This window comes from Acinonyx jubatus, chromosome A2, assembly GCF_027475565.1.
Source record: "Acinonyx jubatus isolate Ajub_Pintada_27869175 chromosome A2, VMU_Ajub_asm_v1.0, whole genome shotgun sequence".
NCBI lineage: Eukaryota > Metazoa > Chordata > Mammalia > Carnivora > Felidae > Acinonyx > Acinonyx jubatus.
The window spans coordinates 156,750,159-156,766,128 of NC_069383.1; the positions used below are offsets into that span (position 1 = coordinate 156,750,159).

The following is a 15,970-nucleotide window of genomic DNA, read 5'->3' on the forward strand; positions in this document are numbered from 1 at the left end:
GTCCGCCCACCACTCCCCCGCCCTGTGCGTCATGGTTCGGGCCGCGCATAAAAGGCACAGAGGCCGAGTGCACTAGGTACTGAGAACGCGTGTTCGCGCGTCTGCGGTCCGTGCGTCCCGCTCGTACCCACGCAGGTATGGACCCCTGGAGGGCACCGGGCTCTGGGGAGCCCCCTTGGAGCAGCTCCGGCCGGGCCCAGGCCTCAGCGCTGCCGCCTTTGTTTTCCGCCCGCCGTAGTGCGTGCCTTTGTCCTTGCAGGGGAAACCGAGGCCTTGGCCTTGCAGTACAGGCCGCGTCGCCGAGCTCCCCGCCACCTTCTCGCGGGTCTCCTCCTGGAGCGGTGGGCTTGCGCTAGGGCGCTCAGGCCGACACGCTAATGGAGAGGGCCCGGCGGCTGCTGCCCGGCCGCTAGTGCTGGTCAGGGGGGCGGGTCTCCCGCAATCTCCAGGCCGCGCAGACCCGGCACCGGGGAGGGTGTGGGGGCAGTGCTGCGGCCTCTGCCTCTCGGACTCAGTAACTGGGCCCAGCGCGCAGCGTGACCTTGGGAAGGGAGGACAAAGGGTCTCCCCGGGCTCACTGACCGGACTGGGGGGGGGGGGGGGGTCTCAGCTTTCAGTCATGACCTCTGGCAAAGCGCACGTCGGAAAGCCCGCCCCGGACTTCCACGCCACCGCCGTGGTGGATGGCGCCTTCAAGGAGGTGAAGCTTTCCGATTACACAGGTGAGGGCGGCCGAGAGTGGGCCCAGGTCGGGGTGGGGCCCAGACCTTAGAGGCCTAATGCCTTGGCTATCTCCTCTCCCTCCCCCAGGGAAATACTTGGTCCTCTTTTTCTACCCGCTGGACTTCACCTTTGTCTGCCCCACGGAGATCATCGCTTTCAGCGAGCGTGCTGAGGACTTCCGCAAGCTGGGCTGTGAGGTGCTGGGGGTCTCTGTCGACTCTCAGTTCACCCACCTGGCTTGGTACGAGCGGGCACCAGCAGGGAGGGAGGATGCATCTAAGTCTCTCCATCCTCCGTAGGATCCCAGCTGTGTGTTCTAGTGGCTGTTACTCAACATCTGTCCCTCCCTTTCCCCACCTTGAAAATAATAGAATTGATGACGCCCAAGTCCTTAATGATGATGGCAGTAATTAGCATTTGAAACCTAGTTGCTTGGCCCAGAGAGTTGGAGATGCTTTATCTCATTTAGGACAATTTCGAACAGGTGGAAACTCCAGTTCTAGAGAGGGAAGGGCTGCGGCCCAGCACGGAGAGCTAGAGCGAGGATGGGGACTCTAAGGCAGGCCTTCTGCCCCAAGATGGGGGGGGGGGGGGGGATCATCCGCACATGTGAACACACTTTGCTGGAGCCTTGGCTTAGTCTTCCCAGATGTGGGAGACAGCCCCTGCCTCCTCTTGAGGGTGGGGTGGGTGGGGATCCTAGAGCCTTGCTCTAAAGCCCCTTATCGCTCGGTTCCAGCACCGCCTCTCCAGCCTTTATCACACTCAGACCCACAGGGGGACGACCCTGCTGTGCCAGGCCATCTTGAGGTCCCAGCCCTGTCTCCTCTACCCCTAGGATCAACACTCCCAGGAAGGAAGGGGGCTTGGGTCCCCTGAACATCCCCCTGCTGGCTGATGTAACCAGAAGTTTGTCTGAAGATTATGGAGTCCTGAAGGAAGATGAGGGCATTGCCTACAGGTAGTATTTGGCCCTCAAGGAGCCCCAGTCCTCAGGGTGAGGGGACTGCCCCCAGCTCTGTGGCCAGTAAGGAGCTGATAGTCCCTCCCCAGCCCCGGCAATGGGAGCTTCCAGCTCTTTACCATGAACCCTGGTATCTTCAGGGGCCTCTTTATCATCGATGGCAAGGGTGTCCTTCGCCAGATCACTGTCAATGATTTGCCTGTGGGGCGCTCGGTGGACGAAGCTCTGAGGCTGGTCCAGGCCTTCCAGTACACGGACGAGCATGGCGAAGGTGAGCAGACACACAAATCCACCTGGGTTCAGACGTGGGTCCGTACTCAGCCCTCATGCAGGCATTTACTGCCTGCTCTGTCACTTGTGTGGGACGGATGTGAGGGCCCCAACGAGCTCAGGGTCTTGTCTGCCGGAAGTTTGTAGTCTGGAGGGGGAGATACCCCAATATGAAGGCGAGGGGCTGGGAAGCAACAGATCTACAGAAGGTATTTGAAAAGATGTGTGTGCCAAGGCGGAGTTTAAAGAATAGTTGGGCCAGAGTATCTTCTTACGTGGAGGACATGGCCTGATCACAGACCCTCAAAGTCCAGTGGTCTACAGCTGAGGGAGAAAGCAGCATTAAAGGGGTCAAAAAGAAATAAAAATATCAGCCCGAACATCCTGTAGCTGCACTTGGAGGCCTTGTCTCGACATGCTCTTGGGCCTGTACCACTTAGCTCTGGGCTTTTTCTTTTGCCACTCAGGCTCTTGCTTTGCCTCTGTTCATCCCCTCATACTGCCCCTATCTTAAAGATATGGCTCTAGTCTCACATGTGCCTCCCTGTGTCTTCCCACAGTCTGTCCCGCTGGCTGGAAGCCAGGCAGCGACACGATTAAACCCAACGTGGACGACAGCAAGGAATACTTCTCCAAACACAACTAGACTGGCAGAGAGGTGGAAAGCTTGAGCTGTTGGCCCCCACCTACGCCCCTACCTGGATACCCATGTTGACCCAGGAAAGGCCAGACCTGCCCCTTTAAACTTCGTAGTCCCTGAGCCTGGAGGGCTTGGCCAAGGCCTTCTCATTCTCCCAGCTGGGAGCTGGTGAATGGTGAGTCCCTTCCTGGAGCCCATCTAGCTGGGCACAGGCCTAGAAGTGACCAATAAAGTATTAGGACAGACATTAGTCTGCCTCGGTGTGGTCTGTCTCGGTGTCCTCGCTCCCTACCTCCTCCCCTTCTCCCTGACCTGGGAAATTGACGCTGTAGTTACTGATCTCCACCACAAGGTGGGAGCCTTACATCATGCTCACTGCTTCCTCTTTCTCCATGGCCTGAGGGTGGTTTTCAAGGGGGAGCAGTGGGTAGGGAGTGGGGTAGGGGGTTGGGTGGGCTGCTTGTCTCTTGCAGGGAGCAAGTCCCAGAATGCCCTACGTCCTGAAACCTGGCCGAGCAGGGTAGCACCCACACTTTGCCATCTGCCAGCCGGGGTTCAAATGCCATTGAAGAGCTGTGATATTTTTTTTCCCCCTGGGCCCCTTCAACAGTGAGATGAGAATAAAGACAACGAAGGCACATCACTGTTCACATTACAAGGGATACAGTTTGTGAAGCTCAGGGCCCAGTTAATGGTTCTTCAGACAGGTCCTTGGGACTGGAAGAAGGTGGGGACCCAGTCCTAAGAGCAGAACCAAGAGTGGAAGCTTGAGCTACATGCACAGTCTCTGCTGCAAGGTCTGCCCCACTCTGGGTTGGAAGGGCCGCCGACCTGCCCCTGAGGTGGAAGGGTGAGGCTGAGGCTAGGAGGCAGGTGTTAGGAGCAGTGTTCCCAGGGAGTGCAGTTTGATGCTGTGCATGTTCAGGCAAGTGGTTGTGCAGGCTCATTTAATCCACAAACTTATGATTAATAGTACTATTCAGCCTAATAATCCTCCAAGGTCGTTCATCTGGGTCTTGGAATTTTATCTACACTCCCTCCCCAAGGCCCTCCGTGGTCTTCCCCAACCTCATCTCCCTATTCCTGGTTCACTCCAATCCAGGCACACACTGGCTTCTTGCTGGGTTGTTTTTTTTTTTTTTTTTTTTTTAACAGGCTGATCTTGTTCTGGCCACAGGAATTTTGCATGTGCTTTTCCCTCTTGCCCAGGATGCTGTTTTCGCCGAGCCTGGATGCAGATCTGAAAAGCTGCATCATTCAAGGTCCATGTTTCCAATCCATTCTTCAAAGCAGCTCAGCTCACCTCCCCTGCCCCAACACTACCTCTTTGACCTGTTTTTTTTTTTTCTCTTGCTAGCACTTACCATCTCCGAATCGTATTTGCTTGTTTATTGTCTGTCTGCCATGATCCAGGCGGTGTCTCCAGGGCTACGTTGTTCAGGATTTTATAAGTGAATTAATGAATTATCTGTTCTGCCTACCTCACCCCTGCGGTTTCTCAGCCAGTGTTTTTCTCTGCCGCTCTGGGGGCTTCCGGCTCCGAAGCCGGCTAGACCCTCCTGCTCCCGGCCCACCAGCCACCTTCCCATCCGTCCCAACTGCGGGGGAGGGCGTCCCGCGGGCGGCGGCGGCGGCGCCCGGCAGCCCAAGCAGCCGCCCCGGCAGGACCAGACCTGGCAGTCGCCCCGCTCCCAGCCTGGCACCCGGGAGGGGAAATTGGCAGGCGGGTGCCGCCCTTCCTGGCGGGGGGGGGGGGGGGGGGGTACCGCGGCGGCAACAACGCGAAGACTGCAGCAACCCCCCGCCCGGGTTAGGTCAGACAGAGCGGGCGTGGGCGCGGCGAGGCCGGGACGCCAACCCCAGGGGGCGGGCTCTGGGTTGGCTCCGGGACCAGGAGCGTGGCCCTCCCACCGCGGACGCTCTGGACCCAGGCCTGGGGCTTTCCGGGCCCGAACAGCCGCCTGCCTGGGAAAATCCCGGCCCCCTTCCCGGCGCCGCAGCCCTGCCCGGCAGAGCGGGGGAGGGGATTCCCGGAATCTGCCCGGAGACCGCCGTCGCGTCACTGTACAGAATCGGCCCATGTAGGGGCAGCGCTTCCGCTGCGTCAGCGGGGAAAGCCCCAGCGCGCGCAGCTGGGCGGGGCTGCGCCCGCGCACTGCGCTTCTAGCTCCAGGCCTGCTGCCCCCCGGTGATGGGCGGCTGGACAGCGTCCCCGCCCTGGACCTTCCAACCCCAGAGATCAGGCGACAAGAGAAGGGTTGGACGCTCGGAATAGGGATACAAGATGCTCGGGTAGAGCTGGCGAGGACACAGATACAGGAGGCACAAACAGGAGTGGGGTGGGGGCAGCCCAGTATTCTCCTCCCTCCGCCCGCCCAGCTTGGAAAAAAAGACAACAGAAATTAATAAAGAACCATTTTTTTTTTTTTTTACTTAAATAGATTCAATAAAAAGTCTGAACAACAAACACACACACACACAAACACATCTTAAAATAAACTCTTTAGAGACCAAGTGCGTGTTTCTTATCCACAGTACAGTGCAGAGGGGGGAGGACAGGGGGCGGGGGTCCCTTCCCCAGTGTCCCCGCGGGCTTGAGTACCGGGCGGCGGGGCCAGCTCCGCCGCGATCGCCCCCTCCTCCCCTCCCTGTTAAATACACAAATATATTATATTCAATATGAATCGAGTCTGTTTCCAGCAGAAAAAAAAAAAAAAAAACATACAAAAAAAGGTGGAAGGGGGCTTGTAAACGTCGAGGTGGAAGGACTGGGCGCAGAGCGGGCGGGCAGGAGTCCAGTGTGGTTTGCGGTGCCCCGGGGGCCGATGCCCACCGCCTGCCCCCTCGCCCCGTGGGAGGCGTGCGCCCAGTCGTCCAGACTGAGGGGATGTCCGTACGGGGGGGGGGGGGGGCGCTCAGAAGGCGTGTCCCTTGACCCCGAGCAGCAGCTGGCAGCCGTTGCTGACATGGGTCATGACCTTCTGTTTAAGCTGGGCCACTTGTTCCCGAAGGAGCCCAGCAGTGCTCGACAGCCCCGCGTTCTCGGCCTTGAGTGTCTTCACCTTGTCCTCCAGGCGCGCGATGCGCTCCAGCTTCCGCTTCCGGCACTTGGTGGCCGCCAGCCGGTTCCGCAGCCGCTTGCGCTCCACTTTGATGCGTTCCTGGTCTTCCATATTGATGGGGGACACCGGTGGCGTGGCGTCACGGCTGCGCGCCTCAGGCACGGTCTGCGGTTCCTCCTTGAAGGTGGAAGCGCCGCGGCCCAGACCCAGTTGCGCCGGGTGGCCGCCAGCGAAGGGCGGTGCGTGTGGGAGGTAGCTGATGGTGGCCGTCGGGTACGAGCTCCCAGTCCCGACGGCGGCCCCAGCGCCTCCAGAGGGCGCAGAGGCTGGGGAATAGCTGCTGAGGTTGGTGTAGACGGGAGGAGGCTCCGGGCCGGCGTAGACGCCCCCGGGCCCAGCCGGGGGCCCCGAGCTGGCGCCCAGGGACACGTTGGGGGGCGTCACGTGGTTCATCTTGTGCAGGTCGTCCAGGGCTTTGACAAAGCCGTCAGCGAAGCCCTCCTGCTCCTCGGTGACACCGCCCCCGGCGCCCCCCGCACCTCCGCCGCTGCCTCCCCCGCGGGGGTAAAAGTACTGTCCCGGGGGCGTGGGCGTCGTCGTGATCACACCGTTGCTGTTGGGGACGATCAGGCGCTCCAGCTCTGATGAGGCAAGCTTGAGCGATGCGCCTGTGTCCGAACCTTGGCCGGAAAAGTAGCTGCTGCCACCGCTGCCTTCTGGTCCTGGGCCCCGCGCCCCGGGCGCTTTGAGACTTCGGTAAGGGTCGGCCAGGTTGAGCGCCAGGCTGGGTTTCAGGAGTTTGTAGTCGTGTAGAGAAAGGCCGCCCGGAGCCCGGCCGTATCCCGCTGCTGCGTATGAGTCGTCGTGGTAGAAGGGCTGTTCCATTTTAGTGCACATCCGGGCGGCCCAGGCGGTCTGGGGGGGTCCCTGCGGGGCCGCCCCGGGCCTCGCTGCAGCGAACGGCGCTCTGTCCGCGACGGTGGCTGGACTGGGTATCTGGATGCGCGTTCCCAGGAGCTGGCACCGGCCGGGAGAAGCCAGCCGGCGGCTGTGCGCGGAAGCTCTGCGCGGCTTCTCGAGCCCCTCTGCCCCTGTCTGGCGCGCTCGCTTTCCTGGTGTCGCTTCCCCCTGCTCCCCCGCTCCCTGCTGACTCCGACGCTGGCCTGGCGGCGCTCAAGGTCCCGGCAGCTCAGCCTGAGCCACACGCCTTTATACCTCGATTGTCAGCCACGGAAGTGCGCTCCGATTGGCCGTCGCGCGAGCCGGGCCCCCGCGCCCCCCTCCTCCAGCGTGGGGAAGGGGAGGAGGCGGCTCGCGTCACTGTCAGGAAGCGCGTGTCCTTGTAAACAGCGGCCACGGGCTGGGTGGCTCGCCGCGGCTGCAGGGGGGAGGGGCTCAAGGGACCCCGGAGTGCGTGAAGAAAGGGGTGCTGGTCCGAGGCACACAGGGAGGGACTCCAGGGAAGGCGATGATTCCCCTGGATACCAGAAACTGATACAGAGCAAGCGTGTGTATGGGCGGGGGAGGGGGGGAGAGAAGGGGGGAGGGCTCCAGGGCACACATGAAAAAAGGCCCGAGGGACTCGCAGTATCCGAGGGGGGTTGGAAGGCTGATAATACACCTGGGAGACCCCACAAAGGTGAGATGGGAGGGTTAGCAGGGTAAATGAGGGAAAGGTAAGGAAATGCCTGATTCAGGAATTGTGTGGGGGTCTTGAGTACAGAGGGTTTGAAGGATTTGAAGTTCTACTGGAAGGACTGAACCCAGGAAAGGTGGGGGTGGGGGATCAAAAGGGTAATGGGAGGGGCTAGAGGTTCCATTATGTAAGAAACTAGTAGGGGTCCTGAAGTCCATGGGAGATACTGAGGGCCTCCATAAGGGGAAGAAATTGGGGATGGGAGGGGTCATCTAGATATGTAGAAGGTGAGGTTTCCGGGGTACACTGAGTCAGGGAAAATACGGGGGTGAGAAGATGGGGACACTATCAGGGGCTGGGGGTCATTGGGGTCATCTGCAAAGCCTTTATGAAGAAGAGCTAAAAGGTTAGGGACACACCTTCAGAGCTGCGATGACAATGACACAGGGTCTCCCGTTGAGACACGAGAGGAGGGGTTTTTGAGGATTCTGAGGATTTGGATTACTGGATCTTCCAGGATTGGCACCCCTTCTTGTGGGTGACTTCTAGGCGCCTGTATACTTTGTTCCCGTCTCAAAGCCCTCCCCCAGTGACCCTGGGCTCGACCGACCCTGCGTCGGCTCCTAGTGCCTGAACCTACCCCGACGGCCGGGGCGCGGTCGCCCAACCCCACTCCTTCCTTAGAAACAGGCTGGGGAAAGAGCGCCGCGGCAGGAAGTGTGGCAACAGCCCCCGGGGGAAGGAGCCCGGCCCTGCCTCCGTCACTCGATTCCTACAGGACCGTGAGCCCCGCCCAGGGTCCGGTCGGGTTCTGCGCTTCCGAAGAGGAACCTGGACGTGCGACCCCGGCCGAGGCCAGGGTGCGCAGAACTCGCCCAGCCGCCTTGGCCTCCAGTCACTGTACCCCTCTCCCAGCAATGGTTCAGCCCGCGGTGCCCGCAGACGATCACGGAGGCAGGCAGTCCGGGGACGATTCCATTAGCCCGATGGAGGGGGACACACCGGGGCGCGGGGCCTGGTCGCCATGGCAACAGGCCGGAGTCCGCGGGCAGCACTGGGGGCGGGACGGCCCAGGAGTCTCTCCCCCGACGCCCCATATAAGGACACAGGAAGGGGTGGGACCAGCGCTGGCCCGGGGCCCCGAGCCAGGACCCGGGAGCCCGGGTATCTGCCAGGTCCCAGGGCGCGCCCGGGCCCCCGGACGGCTAGTCCCGACCAGCCCCGCCGCCGCCCCCGAGGCCCCCACGGCCGCCTCGCTGGGCCCCACCCAGCCGCTCTGGGGCTGCGTCCTGCCGGGCCCGGCCCAGCCCGGCAGGTCCCCGCCTGCCCGCGGGCCTGGGTCGGACTTCGCCCCCGGCCCGACAGGGCGCGGAGGGGCGGGCCAATGTCTCGAGGCGCCCCCGGCGCCGGGGCGGGCTGGCACGACTGCCTCCTTCCTCGGGTGGGGTACCCTTCCTTTCCGCCGAGAGGCCCAAGCCCCTCCCCCCACATCCCTAGGGGCCGGAATGCCTCTTCCCTCCAGTGGGCTAGGCGCCCTACTCCTATGTTAGTCTGGGGGTCCGTCAACCATTCGGAATACCTGAAGTTGGGGGTGTCCTTTCCCTCCCCAGGGTGTCTCCTTCATCTCCATCCAGTCCGAGGAGACCAGAAAATCCGAAGGGAGGGAATCTGCGGGAACCCAGTGCCCCTTCCCCGGTACTGTATGGGAGGTTTAGATGGTGAGGCTCCTAGTTAGACTTAAGGTGGGACTTCCAAGCAGTTAGAATGTGTGCCAATAGGAACAACAGGTGAGAAACTCAGTCTCTCTCTCCCTCTCTGAGAGAGAGAGGCCTCTATGTTCTGGAAAGATAGAAGTTTCTTTAGGGTAGGGACAGGCTGAGGGACGGGGGCTAGCCTGCCTTTGTAGGGCAGGCAGAGAGCACAGCAACTATGAGGGAGAGAAGGAAAATGAAAGAGGCAAAAAAGAAACTGAGCTATGTGGGGGCAGGGGGAAGTCCAGCACAGCAGTGGAGTTAGAAAGTAAGGTCCCCTGAGAAGCTAGGGGTATCCCCATCTTTGGAGGGTCCTTGTGACCCCTGGGTGCCCCCTCCCCTCCTCCTCTTGCTTGAACTGCTCCCCTAACTCCACCCCGGGCTCGAGGGAGATTCCAGCGGCTGGCCGCTGAGTCTGGCGGGCTTGCTGCCAGGCCTGTGTCTCCCGCCCATGCTAATAACTGCAGCTGACATCTGGCCGGGCCCTGCGGGGGCGCAGCAGGCAGCGTTGGGGGGCTGGGCAGGTCTGGCCTGAGGGCAGCATCTTGGGAAGCCAGCCTGCAGGTCCCAGAGGCCAGGAGGCCAGAGTGAATCAGCGCTGGCCAGTGCTGAGGTTGCCCATGCCAGGGGAGTCCTGGAGAGAGGTGAGGCTGGCCCAGAGAGGGTCGAGACGGAGGACAAAGATTAGAGCCAGGACAAGTGGATGTATGGGGGCGGGGGGGGGGGGTCAGGGCAGGGAGAGATGCCCAGAGAGACAAACCGGGGACAGGGTTAGCGTCATGCAGACTAACAGTGAGACTCAGAGACACTTAAGACAGGCAGACAGACTGTGGAATAATAATTATTATTTTAATAGCTGACACTTAACATGGGCCAGGAACTCATTGCCCGCTTCCAGCAACCCAGCGAAGCGCATGCTGTTTGTGTTCCCATTTGACAGACAAGAAAACTGAGACAGGGAGGTAAGGAACTTGCCTGATAACCCCATAGCTACAAGGGCTGGAGTCAGAATAGAACCTGAGCTGTCCGGCTCCACAGTATTAGCCACTATCCTGCGGATTTTCACAACCAGAGAGGTGTTTATGCTGTGCCAACTGTATGTCCGGCTCTGCAGGCCATTTCATGAAGGGTCTCCTTTAATCTGGGGAGAAATGGGAGTTGGGCACAGGGCTGAGGGGTGGGGGTGGGGGCGGGGACAGGCTAGCATGGAGTGGGGTCGGGTTCCTCCATGTACTCGGCATGGGTGTTTGAGCAGGGGGTGGGGATTGGGCCAGCAAAGGAGGGCGGGGGCCCAGCCGAGCTGGTACAGCCGGTTCCAGGCCCCTGCCAGTCTCACCCTTGTGGCCTGGGCACCACCCCCTCACGCCGCCCCACTGGCGCCAAGGCCGGCTGTGAGGAGGGTGTAAGGATAGCCCCCTCCCCCACCCAGCCTGGGTGCCCAAACTGGCAGCTGGGTCCTGCCCAGCCCCTGGGCTTCAGATCAGCATCTGGCTGAGGAGTCTGTGCCCAGACTTCTCCAACGCCCTGGGGCCTGGGGCCTGGGGAGCGGTATAAGGAGGAAGTTCACCCACCCCCACCCACAGGTCTCTCTGGGGCTTTTGGCCTTGAGGGACTTCTCCTTCTTATAAATAGCCTGGTGACCCCCTTGCCCCAGCCCCACTGACCAGCCGGAGCCCTCACCAGGAAACTGGGCCGGGGGCTGCCCGTGAGTCAGCCAGTGGGCAGGCCAGGGCGAGAACCCACAAGTCATAGCACCCAGCCTCCCGCGTCCCTGCCCCTGGGTGTGGACAGACAGCTGGGCAGGAAGAGGCTGAGGATCACGGAGGCCCTCCTCCAGGAACCCCTGGCCTGCCAGCCACCTCCCTCCCCCACCTCTGCGGTTTGGGGGTCCCTCACCCCCTCTCCTGGAGAGGAAGCTTCTGGGTTTTCTTGGAAGCAGGAAGGAGAGTCTGGCTCCTCAGGCTGACTCAGCTGGGCATGAGGGGAGTTTCCCACAAAGCTACTTCTGTCCCCCCGACTGCTGGAAAGGTCTTGGGGGGCCTGAACACGGTAGACATCCTGGGTGCCCCCCTCTACAGGGGATGTGGTGAAAATATAGGCCCACACCCCACCAAGGACTGGGCCTGATGAGCTGGGCCTCCTAGGGGAAGTGACAAACAGCAGGGAGGGAGGGAAGTGGGGGGGGGGCGATGTTTGGAGAGAGGAAGCACCAGGATGGGGGGGGGGGGCGCGGCGCAGAAACCGGCTGGAAAGCACAGAGCCCCACAGCACCTCAGCACGGTCCGGGAGCGTGTGTGTTTCTGTTTGGCCGTGGGTCTGCACGTCGCTGGCCTGTCAGGGTGTGTGAGAGTGCGTGTGAGGCCTGCCTCCTCAGTGCATGCGTCGTCTGTGTGTTGGCCCAGCCCTGCAGGGGTGTGTAGGGACTGTCCGATTTAGGGGACGGGGAGGTGGGTGAGTGTGCATGCATGAAACAGGTTGCATGTGGCTGACCCATGTTGTTGTTTTGGAGTTCACAGGGCCGACCTGTTCACATCTGGTGTGTGTGTGTGTGTGTGTGTGTGTGTGTGTACTAGCCAACAGGTCCTGTCAGGGTGTCCCTGTGCCAGTGTGTTTACGAATGTCCGGCTGTGGCTTGTTCGTGCCTCTCTGTGTTGGGCGTGACTGTCTGGCCAGACCATGTCTGTAAATATGTCCGTTTGTCTGCTTGCCTCTGTCTAGTCTGTAGGTGGGTCGGACTTGTGTGTGTCGCTGCTGAGGTACTGGGAATCTGCAAGGCTGTGTCTTAGTGTCCTTTGGAGCCTTGGAGGGTGTGGGCAGTGCGGGTGGGTGGCTGGGGCTCTGTGTGATGGCGTATCTGTGTCCTCTCCATAGGCTGAGGTTTGTGTCTCTTGCCTCCGAGTCCCTTTCTGAACTGGCAGTCTTGGTCGTGTGCGTGTGTGCGCGTGTCTCTTTTTCTTGTGTCAGGATCCGACGGTGGCGTGTGTGTGTGTGTGTGTGTATGTGTGTGTGTCTAAACATCTCCTGTGCGGCAGTAGAGGTACCTGTGCTGAAAGCGACTGTGTCTTCTTTCTGGGTCTATCGAGATGCGTGTTGCCTGCCTGTGTCCGACATCCAGTTCTTCTAGGTCTCTCTCCTGTCTCGCTGGCCTATCGTGTCGGTCTTGGCGTGAACGTGAGCGTGGCACTCTGTCTACTGGGGTGTGTGCTTCTCGCTGGGAAAGTCAGTGTCTCTCTGTGCGTGTCGCGGTCAGTGTGCCCATCTTGCCTGTGTGCCCACTTGATCTATCCGTCACGCGGGCCCTGCCTGCGGGCTTCTGACCTGCCAGTGTCTTCGCGGGTTGGGCAGCATTTCGGTCTTGCTCCTGAGTCCGCACTCTCACTGCCCAGGGCGTGATAGCTGTCACTGGGTCGGCTTGCCCAGATGTGTGTCTGACCCTGTCAGCGTGTCCCTGCGTGGCAGTCTCTCTGTGGCCAAGGTGACAAGGGTTTGTGTGTCTGGACTGGTCTCTTTCGGGGTGACTGTGTGTGTGTGTAGTCCCTGTGCCACCCCCTCCCCCAAGTCTGGCCTCCCTGGGCCATGTTTACTCTGCCCCCAGCCGATGATTTCTGCCCTGCCCGGGGAGGGGCTGACCCTCCAGTCTGTCCAGCCAGCAGTCCACAGGATGTTCCCCAGACGCTGTCTCCGCCGACATCCCCTCCCTCTGGCCACCCTTGGGTCAGGACCCAGGCGTCCAGGGCAGCGGGGGTGGGGTTGCAGCGTGGGGTGGGGGGTGGCCTGTCAGGGCCCGGGAATGAGGGTGGGAGGTGGGGAGGCAACGGGCCCAACAGGTTCCGCCTCATTCCTGCCCCGCCTCTCACTTCCTGGGTGCCCGCCTGGGGCAGGGGGTGGACGGGATGAACCCCATGGCCTCAGCGCGCCTGGGTGGGGCACAGCCCGCCCCGCAAGGACTGGCTTCTGCTGGGCACCTTGACACCCAGGCCTGAGACAGGAGGAACCTGGGCCCTCCTCTGCCTGCCAGGCCTCCTCCTACTCCTTTGACCAGCTCAGGATGCAAAGCGTCCCCTCTATTATTCACCTAATTCCCACAACAACACAATAGGCCAGGTATAATTATCCCCCATTTTCAGATGGGGAAACTGAGACCGAGGCAGTAATGACCACAGAGGCAGCATTTGAACCCAGTTCTGAATGCTACTCAAGACCCCCCCCCCCCCCCCCCCAGCCAGCTCATCAACCGCCTTCCTTCCCTTCTCTAAAAATGGTACATGTAGGGTGGAGCGTAAACCCAGGGCCCGTGAGGCCTGGCTCAAGGGGGCGCCCGGCTAGCTCTGAGTCAAAAGGGGCCCCTGTTTGAAATGAATAAGAAAACGGCTTTAACCGTTTCGTCGCCACGATGGGCTCTGCCAAAACTTCCTGTGGGCTGGGGGGGGGGGGGAGGGGAGGGGTGGGAGCTGGGTTCCCGGAGGCTTGGGGGGTGGGGGGAGGCACCTCTAGCGACCTTGGCGAGGTCTGGCTAAGAAGACACCATCTGCCCCCATCCCCCGCCGCCCAGCCCAGGGCCCCCTAGAACTTGGTTCTCAGCCCCCACGGCCTGGAGAGGGTCTCAGAGCCCGGAGCCCCCTCCCCAGGGGCCTGACTCACACTCGGGGAAAGCCGCGAAGGGTGAGTCACGTGGGCGGGGATGGGGGAGCAAGGTCGGTTGCGGCCAAGGGACCCCGCGCTGGCCTGAGTCACGCATGCTCCAGCCTCGCTGACCCCAGCCCCCTTCCCCAGAGACCAGGGGCGGGAAGCGCATTGCCGAAGGACTACGGAGCTGCAGAAAGAGCAGGAGGTGGGGGGGAGGCTGGGGGGCGGGGGGCGGGGGGAGGAAACAAGCGCCAGGCAGCGCGGGAAGCTCCGGTTCCCATGGTAACTGGGGGGTGGTCCTCCCAGCTCCAATGGGGGGAGTTCCTCTCTCGGCCGGGACGGCCCCGGTGCGCCGGGGAAGCCCCCGAGCGCTCTGTCGAGGGGCCACTAGTTTCAGGTCCGCCAGGAAGGGGTTAACGGCGGCCCCCTCCCGGGTTTCACCCGCGCCCAAAGCCCCGGGGGGGGGGGGGCGGGGCTATGCCCCGCGTGGCCAGCCCCCGTGGCCGCCCACGCACACGCGCACGCAGCTAGCCCATCCCCCGCCCCGCGCTCGCACGCACGACCGCGTCGGGCTCCACGCATGCAGCGATCCCCGTCGTGTCTCACGTCACGCACGACGCACGCGCCCCCGCAGTGCCGGGAGGGGCCCTTCCAGGCATAGAGCAGTGGGAGGTGGGGCGTCAGATGCCCACTGCGCACATCTCCGCCTCCGCTGGACGTGGTGTCCCGTGTGACTTTGACACCCCCCCCCCACACACACAAGGTCACAAACTCTCTGATGACCCACAGTGTCACACGGACACAGGATACACCTGCCCTACAATGGCACAAGCGTTCAGTAGTATAGCCAAACCCCGCAGCAGACGCGGACAGGGTCACCTGTCATTCTTTGTTTACAGAGACAGACAAGGCCATCTCCATACAGAGGTGGCATATATAGGTATACTCTGATAAGGTCATACCATCACCATCAAGACAAAGTAAGCCACAGATACAAAGTCTTGGACATCAGGACTCCAGTTGCAACACGGCTATGCCTTATCACACAGAGATCGTAGAGGCACAGAGACACATGGTGGGGACAGAAACAACAGCCATGCTGTCTCACGGTCATCACAAATAGGGCACACAAGTCAGAGTCAGACAAACCCACAAGGCCACACACAGGGACACTCAGATTGTCAGGGGGGTGTGGAAAAATCAAGGATATACATGCCAGGGTCATGCTGTCACAGAAAGCCACGTGATGGAGAGAAAGGACATGGTCACACAGAAACACAATCTAAAGCCACACTGAAGTACTGATTGTCACACATTCACTTCTCATACAAAAAAAAAAAAAAAAAGACACAGGAATATAGACACAAAGCAAGGTCGCATATAAAGAAGCATTGTGCCCCAGTCCCCATCAGCTTCCCCACTCCCATCAAATCCTAGATAGTCTGTTGCATAAATTCCTACAGCCCCAAGACACAAGTGGATGCAGACCCACAATCACAGACCCACCATCTCACACCTACATAAATATGAGCACACTTCACATGGACTCAGACACACACACACACACACACACACACACACACACACACACACACACGGAGGAGGACAGGATGGGAGTTCCCGGCTAAATGTCAGTCTTTGGTGCAAAAGGCCTGCCAGGGTCCCTCCTCGTATGGAGCATGGTGTCCACCCAGCAGCTGTGGTCAGCCCTGGGGAAAGGGCATCATTCTCCCAAATGTGTGCACCCAGGGTCCCCGTCCTAGCCCTCATGGCTGTGGGTCTCTGCCCAGATGTGAAAGCTGGAGGGGACGGGCCGGGGTCCAGCTGTGGCCGCAGGGAGGGGCTGAGTCACCGGCTTCCCAGCAGTACAACCCAGGCTGGGCCCAGCTGTTCCTGGAAACAGGCAGGAGGGGGTGGGGTCTCCAAACCAGCTGGGGGCTGCCGGCCCCCACCCACACTCTCCGTCCCTACTAATGGAGGCCTCTGGACCATCCCCCAAATTTGGGGGCTCCCTCCACCAAAAATGGAGGTTCGCATCTTTCCGCCAAAATAGGTTTCCTGTCCGGAAACGAGGGCTTGTGACCCCTTTCATTGAATTGAAGATACCCGGATCCCCCCAACAGTGGGATTCCTTACATCCCGTAATAGAGATTGCTGCTCTTCCCTGCCAACATGGGAGCTTCCTTTCCCCACAAACATAAGAATCCCTTCCGCCCCAAATGGAGAGTTAATGGATCCTCTCCCAAATTGAGGCACCCAGACCTTTCCTAAAATCTGGGGACTCGGGTCATTGAACAT

At 60.8% G+C, this 15,970-nt stretch overlaps 2 protein-coding genes across 2 annotated transcripts; one reads left to right on the top strand and one right to left on the bottom strand.

Annotated features, from left to right (window-relative positions):
* Positions 1-2,844, top strand: PRDX2 (peroxiredoxin 2). Its single transcript, XM_027050563.2, has 6 exons — positions 1-135; positions 611-722; positions 811-964; positions 1,562-1,684; positions 1,828-1,958; positions 2,518-2,844. Exons 2-6 carry the CDS (start codon positions 620-622, stop codon positions 2,601-2,603), a joined length of 597 nt encoding a protein of 198 aa, XP_026906364.1. The 5' UTR covers positions 1-135; positions 611-619; the 3' UTR covers positions 2,604-2,844.
* Positions 2,845-4,999: 2,155 nt separating this feature from the next.
* Positions 5,000-6,860, bottom strand: JUNB (JunB proto-oncogene, AP-1 transcription factor subunit). The gene has a single exon (XM_027050553.2). The coding sequence runs from the start codon at positions 6,554-6,556 to the stop codon at positions 5,513-5,515; it is 1,044 nt and encodes a 347-aa protein (XP_026906354.1). The 5' UTR covers positions 6,557-6,860; the 3' UTR covers positions 5,000-5,512.
* Between the last annotated feature and the right edge of the window lie 9,110 nt (positions 6,861-15,970).

Bases quoted from the DNA above. Each gene is read 5' to 3' on its own strand.
- JUNB (XM_027050553.2), bottom strand. From the start codon at position 6,556: ATGTGCACTAAAATGGAACAGCCCTTCTACCACGACGACTCATACGCA.
- PRDX2 (XM_027050563.2), top strand. From the start codon at position 620: ATGACCTCTGGCAAAGCGCACGTCGGAAAGCCCGCCCCGGACTTCCAC. The intron at 1,685-1,827 runs GTAGTATTTGGC...TGGTATCTTCAG, and splicing joins GATGAGGGCATTGCCTACAG to GGGCCTCTTTATCATCGATG. The intron at 1,959-2,517 runs GTGAGCAGACAC...GTCTTCCCACAG, and splicing joins CACGGACGAGCATGGCGAAG to TCTGTCCCGCTGGCTGGAAG.